Source organism: Salminus brasiliensis, chromosome 16 (genome assembly GCF_030463535.1).
Source record: "Salminus brasiliensis chromosome 16, fSalBra1.hap2, whole genome shotgun sequence".
In the NCBI taxonomy this organism is placed as follows: Eukaryota; Metazoa; Chordata; class Actinopteri; order Characiformes; family Bryconidae; genus Salminus; species Salminus brasiliensis.
This window is the reverse complement of record NC_132893.1, coordinates 23812112-23830977: the sequence shown is the minus strand read 5'-3', so window position 1 is coordinate 23830977 and position 18866 is coordinate 23812112. Positions and strand designations below refer to the sequence as shown.

The 18866-nt window shown below is 37.5% G+C and overlaps 1 protein-coding gene across 20 annotated transcripts in view; it reads left to right on the top strand.

Moving 5' to 3' along the window:
• dlg2 (discs, large homolog 2 (Drosophila)) overlaps positions 1–18866 on the top strand; it is a 297266-nt gene that overhangs the window by 17722 nt on the left and 260678 nt on the right. For 19 of the 20 annotated variants that reach the window (XM_072659077.1, XM_072659057.1, XM_072659051.1 and 16 more), the window contains one exon: positions 11794–11945. In XM_072659077.1, coding sequence (XP_072515178.1) covers positions 11794–11945 — 152 coding nt within the window. Of the gene's footprint in view, positions 1–5201; positions 5231–11793; positions 11946–18866 lie in introns of those variants that run through there. The other variant, XM_072659056.1, reaches the window with a different exon arrangement.

Below are 18866 nucleotides of genomic sequence, written 5' to 3'. Positions count from 1 at the left end.
TTCTCTGCACTTATCTCATTTCTAAGCTCTAGACTCCTTAGTAGATTATGCAACCACATGGATACTGACAGGTTCTTTGACAATTTAAAGGTTCTTCACACTCACACATCTCTTTTACAAACAGCATTTTTGCTGCTAGTTGTTATGGTTTTGGCATATGTACAAGTTAAATATGTATAATTGCTGTTTATGTTCTGTGCCTGCAGAGGTTGCAGCGCATTTTGGGGGAAGGGTGAGATCAGAGATGGAGTAGTTTTATGAATGTGCCTGAGCTGGAAGTTGTTTGTGATGGTGTGTATGTGGTGGACAGCAAAGGAAGCTGGAATAATCTCTCCCTGGAGAAGAGCTGAGATTAGTGCTACATGCCCACTCCACCCACCTATTACATAAGAGCAGAGACACTGCTGAACTTCAGCCTCTGTGTAAGAGAGACAGAGAAATCATGCTTAGGCTGATGTGTTGATTCGAATGTAAATCTTTTCCAGTTCCACATTGTGGTTGCCTTGGAAACACGGTGAATAAATTCTCTTTCCCTGTCCCATGCATTCTTTGTCTTGGCTGAATTCGTGGCTTAAAATCCGCTCACACTTAAAACTGATAGCAAGTAATAGGAAAGGATAAATGCCTCCTCAAGAGCAGCTCAGCTGCACTGACCTCCAGGGCAAACCAGAAGAGGGAGCTGCAAAAATGTTTTAAGTGTCCTTAAGGCAGGGTTAATGTGCCAGCACACTAGCAGCTTCTGTATTCCCTGCAGTTGGACTGCAGGTGACCGTGACCTTGTAGGCCAATGCCCACTCTGTACTCTGTACAGTAAAGTTCCCTTTTTAGTGTGTGTTTGTGGATCTGTGTGGAGAAAATAAAGGTAATATCAAAGTTCTGAGGATATCAGCAGCATACCTCTCTGCTTGAAAAGTGCTGTTATAAAAAGGTTCATAGACTAAGCTGCATTTTTATGGTTACCAAAGCAACATTTTACTTCACAGAAATAGAACAGTTGCTTTTATGATCATATCTGATTATGAAATCATTGCACAAAAATACCTACAATGTTTATATTTTTATCAACCTGACCTGATGCATGCTTAACAGTTTGCAAATCAACATTAATATCATATAAGAATATCTGAAAATTCTTCAGATGACTAAATGTCAGAATAAACATGGCCATCCAAACATTTATACCAGTAGATTCTACTTTGAAATTTCTGAAAGTTCGAATAGCAAAGAATTATAGTCATTAGGCATTTTCCTTTGGATAAAAAAGTCGCAAACTCTATGGCCTGGTGATGGGTAATATGACGATATTTAATTATTCTCATGAAAATATCATGTATGCAATATGCTTCTCTGAGAAACACTATATGGGCAATTGTATTAAAGCACCTGTTTATTGCCTCTTACGAAATCAGAGTTCATCCTGCTTTTGTTGGAATAACTGTCTCTACTTTCCAGTAAAGGCTTTCTACTAGATTGTGGATCTGATTGTATTCAGTGACAGGAGCATAAGTGAGATCAGGATGTTCGATGACCACCCTCACCTCATCCCCTACTCCCCAACTCATCCCAGAAGTATTGGATAGAGCACCATTATTCCAGAGACACAGTCTCACTGATCCTAGGCTCAATGCAGTCTAACCCATGCCTTACATTAGGCATGGTGGAAATAGGTTTATGTTTATCTGCTCCAGAGAGTCCTATTCTATTGGCAGTACTTTTCTACAGGGACTAGACAAGCTGTTTGTGTGCATCTGCACATCTGTGTCAGCAACTGCTGCAATCTGTTGCAAAGGTAGCTGAACGTATTTATTAGAAGGAGTGTCCACAAACATTTGGACATATAGTGTGTGACCTTGGGCTCATGGTAGCTTGCTCTGGAGTATCCATACCACGTTTCTTAGCCTTTCAGTTTGCATTGACGTAGACGTACAAATATACCTAATTGGTTTCTGTCCTCTGTTGTAGAGCTGCGTCTGTACCTCCTCCACATAATCAGAATAAATGAATAAATCAGCCATAATTTGATGATTTCTCAACAGATTTTCTCCAAATGTGCTTAGTTCTGATGGTCAGACATCTCTGCACATAACCGACTGTTTGAACTTTATTTGACATAGTTCTGAAAGGCCTCAGTTACAGTTCTGTGCTTACAGTTACAGTTAGATTCTAAAACCATTAAAAGTAAAGGTGCTGAGCTATAGCTGAACAGCTATAAGAAATGTTTTTGGATACTACAGTCTAATATTTGGATTTACATCACTGTGTTTATCTGATGCTTACAGGTAGTGAGTCGATCCCTCTTGAACAAAGTGACGTTTTTTTACAGTGTGCATGATATTCTTTGTTTTATCAGCCTATGCAGCTCATAAAATTATAATAAACTTGTCAGCACTAATAAATCACTGTTAATAGTATTTTGGTACATTGTCATATAATATCATTATTGTCCGGATAGTGGAGTGTATCGTACACAACATAAACGTCAGATAATGTTGTCCATACTTAGTGTGAATGCAGCCTTGATGGGTGTGTTCTTTACACAAATGGGTTGGTGTAACATTATAGTGAATAGTTTGGCATGCGTGGTGGCCTACATCCTGTTGTCCCATCTTTGCCAGAGGAATAATCCTCTCACCGTGCCCACCTCTGTAATGCTGACCCTGGGTAAACTCTGCCTCCGCCTGTTCCACTAACACAGGAGATTACTGTCCTGCCCAGACCACACACACATACACACACACTCTTACACCCCCCCCCCCCCCCCCACACACACACACCTTAGTACAGGAGTTTCAGCCTTAACCCTTTAAACAGGATTATCAGTCAGTTATTCATTCAAATTGTCTATTCAGTGTCTTCTAGGGTTGTATCATATGGAAGCATTGGATGATATGGTATTTAAGTGATTAGAAATACTTTAGTAAGTACATTTACATGATGCACTATTCACTATATGCACTATATGTTACAGTGTTTTACTGCTAGTAATGGCTTATTTCTATCAACTTAATCACATCTAATTATGCTCTTTGTAATGAAACATGTAGTTGGTCAGTGTTCTTTAATCAGTACAATGACGATATAATTTGGGGTAAACAAGTTGGCCAGGTCAAAAGAAGAAAATCTAAGATCAGGCCGATTTTTTTTTATATATATAAAATGGACTCATTAGATTATTGCTCTTTATTGAGCAGCTGTCCTGGTATAGCTTTTTTTCAGTAAGCAGAGCACAAAAGGGCTGGCCTTGGTGCTTCGTACATCGTGCAGCCTGCAGCCTCATGATTTCATGCAGATTAATGTGTTTTCTTCAATACAGAAGCTCATTGTCTCTGGCCTTACCATGGTTTGTCACCTAAAGGGCTGTATTGTTCAGAGCAATATTATAAGTACCAAGCAAACCTTCAGTGCAACAACAAAATGCTGTCCATGTTTTGCTTTTGGTGGTGGCCATGGCTTCATGAATCATGGGTAGGTTTAGTGATCAGTGCAGAATTGTAGTAATAGAGTTTGTGCATGGCTGGTATCAAATTCAGCTCTGATGCCTTCATTTTTCTCTTAACCCTCAATGTAGTCAATCAATCAAGTCTTGTTTGGTGTCCAAACCAGAATACACAGGAAACAGTGAAGACAATGAAGTTGTTCCATGGCATTGTTAAGAATGTCTAGACGAACCAATCTTTAAACTGCTTGATTTTTTATTTACTGCAAAAGTCACTATATAGTCAGTCAGAGTTTCCATTTCCGTTATTCACACTTTAGCTACTAAACTTGTCTTGGCTACATTAAGGGTAAGGCTAACTGTGTTAAGGTGTTTTTATTTACATACATCTGTTCATTTCTACACCCTTGAAATGCTGAACAGGTAAAAACACTGGAAAACGTCCAAAAATCCAAAATTGCTTGTGTGGTTTCAAACCTATGAGCGACTAAAAGAGAGAGATGGATTGAGCCTAGAGTTAAATTTGGGTCTGAAGCCGAATATGGCTCAGGAACATTCTGTCCAAACCCAATTTTTTTAACATCCCACATCACCAAGTTTAGAGTCCAAATCTAACCCAAACCTGCCCAACACTCACTGAGCCTTGCCAGTACCAACCAGAGACCAAAAACACCCCAACATTCCAGCGGATATTCAGTTACTTCAGTGATAATGAACCAAAGTCCCCAAAGGTTTTAGTCTAAATAAACTTGATGCAAAACTAATTTTCATGCTGACCCTGTGGACCTTAGTGGACTTTCACAACAGGTGAGGTTCCAGCATGCTATATTAAAAATTGTTTTATTTGTAAACACTTAGAGGGCTTCAGTGTCTTACAGAGGAAAAAATGACCCCAATTGATTCATATTGGTGATAATTAAAATGTGGTGTTGCAATGTCTACAACAAATATAGCCATTTTATTTACTGTCCAAGACTGGCGAATCAACACATCTTCTACAAATCCACAACTTTACAAACCTACTACATCCTCTAAGCTGAAAACTTAGGCCACTATTTTGCCTTGCAGTGCCCCACTTCTTATTCAATTGCTGTGAACAATTCAGAATCTGTAAATTTCTCTAGAATTAGGCATTTCACATCAAGCCACTCTGATTGACTTTATTCATATCTGAACTATTTAATTCTGCAGAAATAGAGCAAAATCAGTTGAATTGAAAGAACCTGAATGTGAAATTTGAACTTGACTGGTGTTTGAGATATGCTGTCAGCATGCATATATGCTATGGATGCACAATAGATGGTTTCAGCATCATTATCACGATGTGCACATGTGCAATCAATAGAAGTTGACATTATTCTCATTTCCAATGACATATCCACCAGAGACACACTGTATCGGCCAAATATCATTAATTTTATTCAAACAGAAATTTCAAGCACAAAATGAGGCCCAGTTTCAATTCTTGTGCATGTTTATATGAGCCTGGGGATGAAGACGAATGAAAGGGGCTTCATTACTCTAACCATATTAAGCACATCAGCAGATGGAGCATCTGAACTGAAGATCAGCACAATGCTGTGTATGTGTGTGCCCATGTAGGGTGTAAGGTCATTGTCTGAATTGTAGGGAACAGGAGGCCTCTGGGAGGATTAAGAGCAGGCTGCTCACATGCTGCTTGCTCAGGCATCTGGCACACATACACACACACACACACACACGCAGGATCATACTGCTTCAGTGAGCACACTCCACTCAACATGTCCATGGAGACCAGAGGAGTTTTGCTGCACTGTAAGTTGAGTAGATATTATTTCCACATTTTTAACTTTGCCTATGATGGAGAAATGTTGTAACTGGAGGCAGAAGGAGGCGCACAATGGTGCTAGAACTTCTCTCTTATTCAGTACTAGTAGAAAATAGCTGTACTTGTGCTCTTTGTTTTTCTTTTTTTTCCCCACAACCATTGAATCTCCCACGTCTTCTCTAAGCGCAGAGGATTTGCATAAATTGCAGTCTTTGGTAGTCACATTTGGTGCTTGTCTCTTCTCGTTTGTGTTTGTTCAGCGGCAGTAAGCAGTATGTGTTCGCACATTAAAGTTTCTGCAGAGTCTCGGGTGAACGGTGATAGCCCTGTGTTTACTCCTCGCTGTTGATATGTGAAGCACATCCGGCGTGCTGAAGTTTTGAACCAGCTGAACGATTGCAGGCAAAAGCCGCTAGATGGATGTCATTGGGCTGTATTTAAATGCAAATGAACACTTTCTCTCTGTCTTTCTCTCTCTGTCTGTGATGGCTCAAGCATCTGGCTGCAGACATGCTCATATTGTTGAAAGCAGAATGGCTGCTTTGTTCTGCTGCAACGGCAATATGGTTCTGACCTCCAAGCAGCTTCGCTCTCATCTCAACAAAGCAAAGCCCTCATGCATTTCTAATGCCTTGATTTTATGTAGTCTATTTGTTTGCATTTTCGTAGTTCCAGTCCATTCTCCAATGTCAGTTTATAACATATAACAGTGGAACCTTGTTGGTGCTTATTTTACATCATAGGGAACCATTTAACCAGAAATCAACATTCAGGACCTGGATGTTCCCAGACATGGAATAAGCCTAGTTTAGGACTTAAATTCTGTGCAGTTATTGAATCACCATTGTAAATTCCTTTTAGTTTTTAATTAGGCTTTAACTGGGTTTTGAAACTTAGCTGTCAAAAGGGTTCTTAGAGGTCTACTTAAAGATTTTGTATAGAATCTTTACTTTAGAAGCTTTAAAGAACCCCCTTTTTTAAAGTGTACAATTCCAGGCCTGTTCTGTTTAGTATGGTAGGGCCTCATAATATACAGTATTGTTTTTGCAGTATTGGCTGCAGCATGCAAATGAACGCTCTGACAAATTGCTAAATTTTTCAGTGTTTTAAAGGCAGTCACATTATCCTGTGTTCACATCATTTAGATAAAATGATGCTGGTGTATTTTTTTAAACATATATAAGCAATTAACCATATCACAACATTCACAATGTGCTTTTAAAAGTCAGAGTTTGATTGGTGTGGTAGACTCATGTATTCAGTATGCTAGATGTTCTCCCCATTTCCCATGCCTCATTGGGTCTGTTGCTGAAATGAATCACGTACCTCACATACCATAAATTTAACAGTTCTAGTGTCATTTTGTAATTATTACAATTGCCAGCACTGCACTTGTACTTTCAAGTGAAAGCTATACTGTAGACCTCCGATTTAGCTGAGTAAGTACCCTACAGATATGTGCGGTGAGTTTCTTGTTACCAAATAACAGACAGAGGGTCTTTAACTAATGTAACAGTGGCTGGTGAGCATCTCTTAACTGTAGTGAAAAAAGACCCTAACTACATACAGCTACATACAGATCATACAGCCATCTTTTCTTCACATAGGGAAACTGAATTACTGTGGGTAATTACTATAGCCATGGCCTGATATTTAAATGTGTAGCTTAATCAGGCTTTATACTGTTTTTCTTTTTCAGTCTGTGTTTCAGCATCTCAAGTTATGCCCATGTCTTTGGCTACAAAAAAGAAGCCAACTTTTACTAATGTTTTGTTTTGTTTTTTATAATGCGAAAGTGTCTGGATTAAATTGCTGGTTCATGCATTTGTCTGATCTTCAGTCCCCCAAAACGTTTTTGCTGCCATCCTGATTTCCTCTATTTTTGCATATTTTTCACACTAAATGGTTTTGGATTCTAATAAAAAATATTATTTTTTGATTAGTTTTTAAACACATTTGATCTTTTTTTCAGATTCTTGTCTGGAATGTGTTGTGATTGCAGCATACTGTGCAGCTTTATCTTACTTCAGTGTTCTGGAAAGGTTCTATTTAAGTGATTCAGCAGGGCTGGTAGCTATCAGGCCTGGGTGTTTAATTGTTTAATTGATCCCAATGATCAACTACATTTGGTTAATTTAATAAAGTAACTCAGGGGGCGGTTTCTTCTTCACACAGTGCCAGTTGGATAACATTTGTCCAGCAATAAATGAAATGATCATTTAGTCATTAGCTGTTGAAATTGTGTTAACTAAGGTTGTCTCTGTCTTGTTGAAGTTCTAACTTAACTCTAACAATGGCAGAGGGATCACTGTTTTTTATTAGACTGCTGGTGTTGATGTTTGTTGGGTTGGTGTGCTCTGGCTATTGAATACTGGAGTCTGTACCCGCTTCCACCTTTTTCAAGCAACTGTGTTTTGTATTTGTTTTTTTTTTGTTTTTTTTTTGGGGGGGTGGGCTATTTGATGTGTGCTGGATTGATGTGCTTTGGCCTCATTGCAAGCACTATATTACACTGTATTGAACCACTAAATTGTATATTTTGTATTATAACTAACTAGTTTTCTATTGACTAGTACGTTGTCTCATGCTGAACATATTAGTGGTTAGCTCATTGGTATACTATAAAGTACAGTTTTTGTTTGGTGTTCATTTGCAATTCTGAATTATTGTAAAAAATATGGTATTTAGTTCCATAGTTCACCTTCATAGTGTTTTATAATTTTATATTATTGTAATATATTCCAATAAACTAAAAATGGAAACAATACCATAAACATGTTAACATTTCAATTTAAATGAAATTCTCATATTTCTACAACAGAAACTGAAATTGCAAACTGGCCCTAGAATTGCTTGCACTCCAAACCACAGATTTTTGATCCGACTGACACCTCTGTCAGTATATATCGCACCACATGGAAAGCCTTGCATGTGTATTTGCAAGGCGTACAGGAGGTGCGACATATGGAGCCTGGATTTGAGGCAGGGTGGCTGACTTTGTGGCTTAACATAACTGTCGCTTTCTACATCTGTGTTCATGTTGCTGAACAGTGCTTCCCAGATGCTTCATGTGCGGGCCTGCTGTCTAGCTCAAATATGAATCTAGTTCTCTGGGCTTTGCAGAGTGTCTTTCTTGGTAGGATTGTGGCAGGACTGTCCATATTGAAACAGCAGTAATGTTTTAGCTCTGTTTAATGTATTTTATTTTTTAGCTGCGTTATCTGTTTGTTTCAGCTTTCTGCTGAAGGTGAAGCAGAAGCAGCAGGTGTTCTTCTCAGGTGTAAGGCACTGAATGAGCGTGCGTTTCTCACAGTGAAAAAACTCTTATCTTTCATTCCCTCAGCAATGACTGGGCCTTCCTGACTCAAAACCTGCCAACATAAAGGATGTTGTTGCCATTTGAGGCTGATGAGTTAGAGTGGTGATTTATGCGCCTTTTGGAGACTCAGGCCCTCATCAGAGCAGACCTATCAGACAAGTGGCAAGTGGCGTGATTTTTTTTATACATTACTGTGGATATAAAGCCCTATAAATTAAAGCCTAATGAGTAGTTAGTTAATGAACTGATATTTTCTGCGGATTTTGTTATTCGGTATTTGGTATTATTTTTGGTATTTTAGAAATCCTATGATTAAGTACTATTTTATAAGGAATACATACAAACACAAATCTTCAGTGTGTGGAAGATAGGTAAATGGTTTCATGTTGTTGTACCACTCATTATAACACTGGCTCTCTAATCAGTCCTCCAGTCCCCAGAGAGTCTTTATATATTTTTGCTCTATCCCACCTCCCACTGCATAGAACTGGAACACTAAATGCTATAGTGAAAAACACCTAACATTCCAAAAACATTAGAACACAAAAAAGTGAAGAGAACTACTGAAAAGTAAAGAAAAATAAGAGCTTATTAACAAGTGATACTGGAGCAATATCAATACGGATACTAACCTAATTAAATTGATTGTTTTGAAATTGCACAATTGTAACAGTTTTCTAAAATATCTAGAACAACGTTATACAAAAATTATACAGTGCCAAAAAAACTAAAATGTTGATTTATGACTTTATCCACTAACATTTGCTTCTTAGCCTTTTTATGTTTAACTGAGCACTGGGGTCAGATGGTATAAGACCCTATGTTGACCAGATATTAGAAAAGAGAAAATAATGTATCATAACCTAATAAGAATGTTGTGCAGTATTTATACAAAGGGATGCTCTTGGAATATTTATCTAATTTTGATATCCCATATTTTTTATGTACATACTCTATATTGGATTGAAATTGGATTAACATCTACTGGGATTAGCTTTACAGAATAATACAATTATTTTTTTATGTTGGGTTAACAGTGCAGTAAAAAGAAACTGTCTGTAAGGATTTGATTGCTTTCAGTCACAAGAACATTGCTGTTGTTGGATGATTAGTTCTTCATCACAAATGCCACTTTAACGGATCCTAAATAAGCTGGATATTGGATAGAGCTCCATCACTCCAGGAGAACACAGTTCATCTATTCTTCTGGAGGACTTCATACCCCTTTAGCAGATAATGAGCTACTATAGAGTGTCCAATTGATTTAGCTTTGCTTTTCAATGGAGATCATAGAGTATAAGCTATGTATGTGAAACCGAATGCCTGTATCAATTTACTAAATGTGATACTTTTGGAATATGTAGTATATTTAAGATATTGTGAGTTGCTGTTGTTTATCTAAGTTTAAGAAATTATTAAGGGAGTCTGTTCAATTTCTTCCCAAATAAACATGAATATAATTTGTAGACACAGAAATAGTATTAAACCTACTGGATTCTACTGCAAAACACCTAACAGCCTATGTGGTAGACAGTGTTAGGAGCATATGCAGTGATGCATCTTATATTGGCTGACTGTAAATGTGGTTAGTTGAAAGTGCTTGACTGAGCTTGCTAGAAATGTATTTCTAATCACACTTCTGACAGAAGTGCTCAAATTAATCTGCTGCTCTGCTCTGCTGTGGCTAAATCTCCAATCTCCAGGCTTCTGTGCTTTCCCTCCCTCTCTCTCTCTCTCATACCAGAAGTGTTTTTTTTTTTTTCAAAAACCAACAAATCAATCTATCAAATTGCCTGCATTTAATTTGGTGGGTTGCCAGTGAGGGGATTATTGTGGTTGTTAATCCGAAAGTCCAGTTACAACAGCATGCAGTGTGAAAACTGGAGTGAGAAGTAACAGTGTGTCTCTCTCTCTCTCTTCTCTTTTTTTCTCTCTTTGACATTACTTTCTACTATTCTACTAAATGTCCGATCATGATATTTTCTATTCTATTTCTATTAATATTTTTTTTTTGTAAAGAAATAAATAAATAGTAATAATAATCTTTAATGAGACATGCTGAATTATTTAGTTTAGTAGAGACTTTTCATAAAAGTAGTGTTCTATAGTGTGTTTAATATCTTGTAATCCAGTCTGATCATTCAGATCCCAGTTCCTTTAAAACACTGTGTGTGTGTGTGTGTGTGTGTGTGTGTGTGTGTGTGTGTGTAGTGGTATACATTCTGGAATGATATCTGTTGTGAAATAGCTGATGTGAAATAGCTGTTTTGTAGTGGGTGAAGGTGTTATTATTAGGTTTTCTATTGGATGTGTGTGTATTAGCATTCATGCTGACCTTCACTTGGTTCTGAACACAACCAAGAAAGGCGTGTGGTTCTCCCACCAGTAAAACAGATCGTTTCAGTGATAGTTTAATAAAGTTTCAAATATACTGTAAAATACTTTAAATAGTTCCACACTGACTTTAAACTATGACTCTATAACTATTTTTAGCTGGGCATAATGTCTGTTAATGACTGCTTGAGGACACCAGGGGGTGCACTAAACGCTGTGGTTAAAACAAAGACTCGGAACTGACTTGGGATTCAAATAGCCGATACCGGATCCAGCAAATAAGCTTGGATCACCCCTGGATTGGAATATCCGTAGTCTTTTGGTTCTCCCATTTTTTGTGTATTTTTCAGCAGTGTATTTTTCTAATATTTTTTTATGCTTTTATTTTTTTCAAATGATTATAATCAAAGATAAAAAATTAAATTACTTTATTGCCTCATCAATCAAGAAAACCCATTTTTTTATTAAGAAAGAACAAACTAGAGATCTAGTCTGGTCAAGACATTTTAGCTCAGTTTATTACCTTTGTAGAAGCAGTTAGTAATATAAAAGCCTTTATTCTCTTTCTCATCTGAACCTGAAACCACATCTCTTATTTATTTTGTAGGATCTGTTGTTGGTGATGTTTCTGATGGTGCGGGTGTCAAAAAAATGTTCAATACCAAATATCACTTAGGTAGTAAGAGAGTGAATCTTTGTTATCCATGAAGACATTGCTTAGAGTAGTAGTTCTCACGACAGTCCTCAGGGCCCCTAAAACCTAATACACAGGGATCGAACAAACACGTGGACCGTCTGGGGGGCTCTGTGGCCTGGTTTCAGAATGTGGACTGGATAAAGAATTTAATGTCAGTAGAAAAACCCACCTTTTTTTTCATGCTTATTCTCTCTTCACAGATATCCAGGAGTTTTATGAGGTGACCCTGTTGAACACACAAAAGAGTTGTGAGCAGAAGCTGGAGGAGGTGAACCACATGGCAGAGCAGTGGGAGCACTCGACCACTGACTCTTCAACCACGCGCCCACAGCCAGCCTGCGCACAGCCAGAGGTAAGAAATAGGAGGTACATGGACATATACTCGCTCACACACAAAACGGCCGGGTCTTTACATGCAGATTGCACATATGGTGGATGGAGTAAGAACATGTTTAGCATGAATTTATCAAACGAGTGCAGTCCTCTCTAATGTGAGTTAGGAGGCAGTCCTCATGGGGCCGCAGAACAGCGCATCTCTGATCCACACAGCAGACCCACATACTCCCACTTTAATTCAGATGATGCTTATCAGTAAATTGCTTCAAAGTCATATGTCTGACTCCATCATATGGCCATGCATATGTCTGGCTCACTGTGTATAGTGATTGAGAGTAATGCAATACATTTACTTGATTCAAATGTGTACATCATTTCCACATGAATAAATTGTGATACATCAACAGCAACAGCTCTTTTCAGACATGCAATTTTCACGGGAATTTGTTAGTAATTAATCCAGAAGGGATTAACTGTGAATGTGAGTCAAAATCCCAGAAACATTGATTCGTCAATTGCCCAAAATGAGACCAAGTGCAGTTCCTGGAAATTATTGGTTAGGCTCATGTGTGATCAAAAGCCAATTCAATGTCCTGCATTTGAGAGTGTAAATAAGTAACCTAAGCACTGTAGGTAATTTATATCATCCCTCAATACACATTTGATGTGTGTAATTTAAAACATGAATACATTGTTAAATAAATTATGTAGTATTCCCTACTGTGCCATTAATTTAACAAAACAATGTTTTTACAATGAAATTTCTCTTGAAGGCAAGTTTACTATTAAAGATTGACACCTGACTTGTATCTAAGTTGGATGATATTGAGTATTCTATTAATGTTTGATGTAAATATTGCAGAGAATGTGCTGACAGCTGCAGAGCCTCAGAAGGATTCAAACTACCAGATCAGCCATGTCTGTGTTTTCCTCCTTAATCCTCTGGAAAAAAAAAACTTGAATTACCTACTGTTTGTCACTCAAATCCAGGTCCAGGTACATTTCAGGCCTTAGCTGTTGCTACGCACATAATAAGTCTCTGAGTGCACTTATCTTTTGAGATCCTCCGCTAGATACTGAACACTTTCTGTAATGCAAAATGTCCGTGTTGTAAACTTTATGGAACAAAAAATTCCAGAATCACAAAAATCTAATCAAGTTGTTGTTCCAAACTCTTTAAATGTTTGCACTAAACTGTTGTGAATTTGATCATGTGACAATGTGATGCAAACATTTGGGTTCTAGAAGATGATACAAATGTTTATCATCGAGGAGACGAATTTGTTTTTGTTATACACGCCCCCGAAAAAAACAATCCAATCCAAATAGGGCTGTTGTTAAAATAACAACAACAACAACAAAAAATTCAAAATGACCACATGTCCAAATTTTTCTGGACACCTGAATGCATTTAGCTGCTTTAAGTTGCAATAGAATAGGACTCTCTGGATCAGATAAACAAGAAAGTATCAGCATCATGCCTAATGACAGACCTGGGATATAGGGATATAAAGTCCGCCAGCATTGAGCTGTGGAGAGGTGGAACTGTATTTTCTGGAATGATAGTGGTCCATCCAATACTTTTGGGATGAGTTGGGAGTTGGGCATGAGGTGGGCTAGTGATCAGCCATGATTCTGACCTCACTAATGCTTTTGTCACTGAATGCAATGAATCCTCATAGCAATACTCCAAAATGTAGGGGAAATCCTTCACTGGACAGTGGAGACAGTTCCTCCAACAAAAGCAGGATAAACTCTTTTTAAATATACTTGATTTCAGAATTGGGTTTCTGCTGTTTATTTGCATTGTCATATTGGTCAGTAATGCACAGTTTACCTAAAAGTAGTTTATTGTCTGTATACTCCTGCATAAAATTACAATGTAAAATATTAATATATAAACATATTGGTTGTCACGTTTTTCCTATATGTTTTCTAGTAAACATTTGCTGAAAACGATTGAGTTGCTAACATGATGAAGTGTCAATCTTATTGAGATAAATTATGTTTTGATCACTCATCATCTGAGTGCATTATAACAGCTCCAACACCAACTGCATGCCAATAACAGCTGCTTCAGAGCAGGCTCCCAAGTGGTTTATCTGTTTAGTGTTTCACCCTGTGGTCAGGAGACTGAATCTTGACGTTGTTCAGAGAAACCTAGAGCATAATTGAGGCTGCTTAACTGGATGTACTGGCCTGTTTAATAAAAAAATAAAATAAATAAAAATTGTTGTACTTGGACAAGGGGCTAATTTATTAGATTTCGCCATTTACGCTATATTTCCCTATATGTGTTTTTAATATTGAAAGAGAGGACAGCAATGTTAAGTAATCATGCTTCATCTCTTGATTAAACTTTGTTAGTAATTTACAGAACTGATTCAAAGTTGACTGAAGTGTAATTTTAGACTGAATACTTGAGTACTAAATTCCTCACTTTATTGCTAGTACTTCTGCTATGGGAGTTAATGCTGTTTTTTTTCTTAGCACTGTAGCCGTTCCAGCTAGTTGCTGCTGTACGATCCAATTTTTCATTTGAGAGTTTGTTTTCTGACCCCAGAGGAGCAACAACAGCCCAAAGCAGCTTGGAGCAGATTTCATCATCTGCTGCCTGTCTCTGCCATCCTTACTGTGCTGTCACAGCTTCTGCTTTCATTTCCCACCATTATGTATTGTTTTTTAAAGCATGTTAACAGTGTGAATAACCTTTGACCTTTGGTACTTTATAGACTTGCCAGCTTCTTGAGGTAATGCGAAAGCCTTTTTGACTTTAGACTGTGTGTGTGTGTGTGTGTGTGTGTGTGTGTGTGTGTGTGTGTGTGTGTTCTCTGCAGTGATGCATGTTCAGAAAGCAGGAAAGCAACATTCTAATTAAGGAAAACAGAAGCAGCATTGGCTTTGTGAGGAATATAAATGGCTTCATCTGTAAACCTGACACTACTACTAAATAACATTGCCTGTTCTCAGAGCACCCTTATTGTTTACTTTTCGAGACTGTAGACAACGCTGGACCAAAACATTTACCCAACCTTATAACAGACTTATGTCCTCTTTACCTGCACGCCCGCATAGTTGGACTTACGTTGTTCAAGTTCATAGTGTTAATTTGATAAAAAAGTAATATTTAAAAAAAAATGGTTTCAACAGATATAATAATACTAATAAAAATAATAATAATAATACTACTACGACTAATAATAAAATTCCCTATTTTAACAACAATGAGTTTAATTCATCCTGAACAATAAATAAAACTCAGCTGTGTAATGATAGGAAAGGGACTCATCGATGTTAAAAAATTATTTTCGCAAAATGGCTGCTAGGGTAAATGCGTTTCATTAGGTGGTTGTTTTGGCATAGCAGGTAGTTGCTAGGTAATATGGTGTTGCTAGGTGGTTACTGTGGTGTGACTATGTGGATTCTGGGATGTTGCTAGATGACTACGATGTTACTAGACTTTTCTGCTGTGGTAAGTAGTGGCTAGGTGGTTACTATGGTGTTGTTAGGTAGTTATATATATATATATATATATATATATATATATATATATATATATATATATATATATATATATAATCTCGAATAACCTTCATACCTTCATATATATATATATATAAGTCATTTAGAGCATTTCTATTGGTCTCTTCATCCAGAATTAGTGACACAGTGTACAGAGCAGCTACAGGCTTCAAACCATGGAGAAAAATACATGTTTTTCATTGGACAGCAGCAATTTACATGAAATAGTTTGTTCTGTAACTGTTACACATTGTCTTTATTGTTCAAATAAAATGCAATGATTTTCATTTATGACTATTTGCCTTTTTTAATTCGTGCAAAAATGATGTGACTAAAAAGTACTGTATGTCTGTTTATTCTGGCGTGTTTTGTTTCTTTTTTTTATATACCATATCGAGCTTAAACATTCCACTATACATATTTAAATAATAAGAACTTGATATGAGAGATGTCTAAGCCTCTTTATCTTTGTCACTCAGGTTGTTTTGGTGTTATAAAGCTTCTGTCACACACAGTGCTTCAGAAATGTCTGCAAATATTCCAAAAAATAAATCTAAGCATTTACATGAATACATCTATCTCAAACATTCTAATCAAAGCCTCTTGAGATACACCCTGTTATTTTTTACAGCTTTCATAATTTGTGATTAAGTGACGAGCTCTCACGATTAATGTAATTAGTTTCCTATAGGACACTAATTATTTCAAAATGAGCTGAAGCTTAAAAAGTGGTCTGGTGTCAAAACATGGAGGAGTGTTTGAACCACAGTAAGATCAGACCCACAGTAATGTGGGTCACTGTGTTTTTTTGCTTGTCATAAATATATTTATGCATCTTTAATGATCTGGACCAGTTTAGCTCTTCACTACCTAATTAACTCAGGCTTTTGAGAGCTGTCATTAGTTCTTATGCTGTAGCAGCAGGTTTCCATTTCTACTAAAATGACTTTGAGAAGAGGCAGAATCAGCACAGTGAATGTAAGGTAGCCAAGGACTAGCATCGTGTGTTGACTCATTTGTGTTATTTTCATCCACTAGGGGGGGCCAGGTCTGTGTGAGCACAAACTTCCCTCCAGCATACTCTCACACTCCCTGTCAGAGAACAACTGATCTGTCATATATTGATGACTTCTTTTAAGATATTGCATCCACTGGAATGATACTATTAAATTGTAATGCGTGGTAGCCTGAGGTAAACCATTTTATGGCCATCTTAAGTCTTAACTTAAAATAAAGTGATTGACAATATTAAAATATATTGTGTTGAAGATGATACAATTATAATCCATGGGATATCTTTTAGGTGGGAAGGAAATCAGTCATGATTTTAGTTGGTTTTGTTTTCAATGTTTATAAAAGGGTCTTGCACTTGGAGTCTTTTTTGGACCTAAAATATTATATGTGCATACTATTACATACTATATGTGTGGGATGCATTGTATGCATTTTCCCAGGTAAAAAAAAAATAGGTTAGGCCATGGCCCGAATGACCCCCTGTTGCATGGCCAATGTTTCCACTAATTGCCGACATAACTGTTTGTAACACAGAATACAAGCATTATTATACCGTCATCCTGTCAGTGGACTATAACAGCAGTGTTTTGATGGAGGTCAGTCTCCCAGTCTGCATGTCTGCTCTGTGTTAACCAGGCCATGCATGCTGGGTAAAAATAGCCCACAAGCCAGAGCGACAAATGAGTTTAGTAACCGTGGCTCAGCAGTGGATCAGTACTGATTGGTGGCCTGAAATGGGGTCACCTGGACAGGTATGTTGCTCACCAGTCCAATGAAGAGTCACTCTCTTCTACTGTTTCCCCCAGCCTTGTCTGTTCTGTTCCTGGCCTTAAGAGCAGAGGAGAAAAGTGACCTGTCTAAGCCTAATCATTCATTTGTATGTGGATGTGTGTGCGAAGACAGCTTGCTGTCTTAGCACTTGTCATGTTATGTAAGAAGCGTGTGTGTGTGTGTTTGTATGTGTTATGTTAGAGCAAGTTCAAGGCTGTCTGGCCTCACCAGGAAAAACATGACTGTGAATTGATGATCCATGTGTGCAGTTTGCTCTATACATTATGCATAATGTTTACCAGCTGCAGTCTTTCAGATGCTGAATACTGTTTGGTTCTGTAGAAAGCACATCACAGCACATCACAAGTATTTCTAAGCATTTATTAACCCCTTAACGCAGTAAGGCTTATTACACACTAAGGCATGTTATTGAGTAACCGCAGGGACTTCTGTACAGACTGGTGGGGTTATTTTTTGGTAATAGAGGTTTTTAATAACGCCTTTGGCCTGCATGCGAGCTATTGGCTGTTTAGGGGGTTAAACAAAATATTAGTGTATTTAGTTTAGATATTAACATATCAGTCCCAGCACACTCATGAGATATTTTCTTAGCTGTCATTTTGATATTGGCTTAATCATTCTCTAAGTAACTTGCATCAGTCATCTTGAAGTCTAAAGTCTTGAAGTCTTCTCTGTCCATTTTTTCAAAATATAATATCATACAGTGTCAGAAATTACATAAGCAGATCTGAGATTATAAAATTTAAAAAGTCTTGAATCTGTCAGAGACTTGGTTACACCAAAGACCCTAATTAGCATCTTTATATGTTCATGGTTATACAATGTATATGATAGGTCTGACTGGGAAATGTAACATGTGAGGGACGAACCAGACCCTAGTGGATCCAATAAACGGATCCAATAGAATAATCCAATAAACAGACCAGAGTCAAGACCAAAACAACAAACCAACCAAGCAACCAAACATAGGCAAATAGTAACTGAGAGGGCTAAGCTTGACAGTACTTCGCAAAGTTACTGACAAACTGGGGTTTTTATACAAACAGTATAAACAGCATACAGTACAGTTCTGGATTGAATGGTTGCACGCATGTGACAGTTTTGAGAAGTGTAGTTCAGGGTCTTGATGGAGGCAGTGGGAAAGCCCGGAAGCGTGACAAATAATGTTTTATATTAGAGATATAATATCTGTTCAATACAATATCTGATGTAATCAAGTTCGTGGCATATTATTTATAAGCATATGTATGTTTTCTGTTTAACATTGTCATTTGTACAAGTCTCTCTTTATGAGGTACTTTCACCACATAGCACGCTAGCATGCTCAAGCTCATTTTCGTTTCTGTGTAGATGGAAATATTTTCAAAAACAAAGGGAGGATTTTAATTTTAGATATTTGGATATGTGTGGACGGGGTCTTATACACAGAGACATAATGAGACATAATTGACAAGAATTACAAGGGCTGGGACTGTAAACACATGTTGATGGCTGGGCAAGGGTAGAAAAACTGAAGAATGTACTAAAGAGCACATGACAGAAGTAAACATAGGGAGGAATGAAAATAGAAAACAGGGCAGACATAAAGGCAAGTCAGAGCTACATGTTA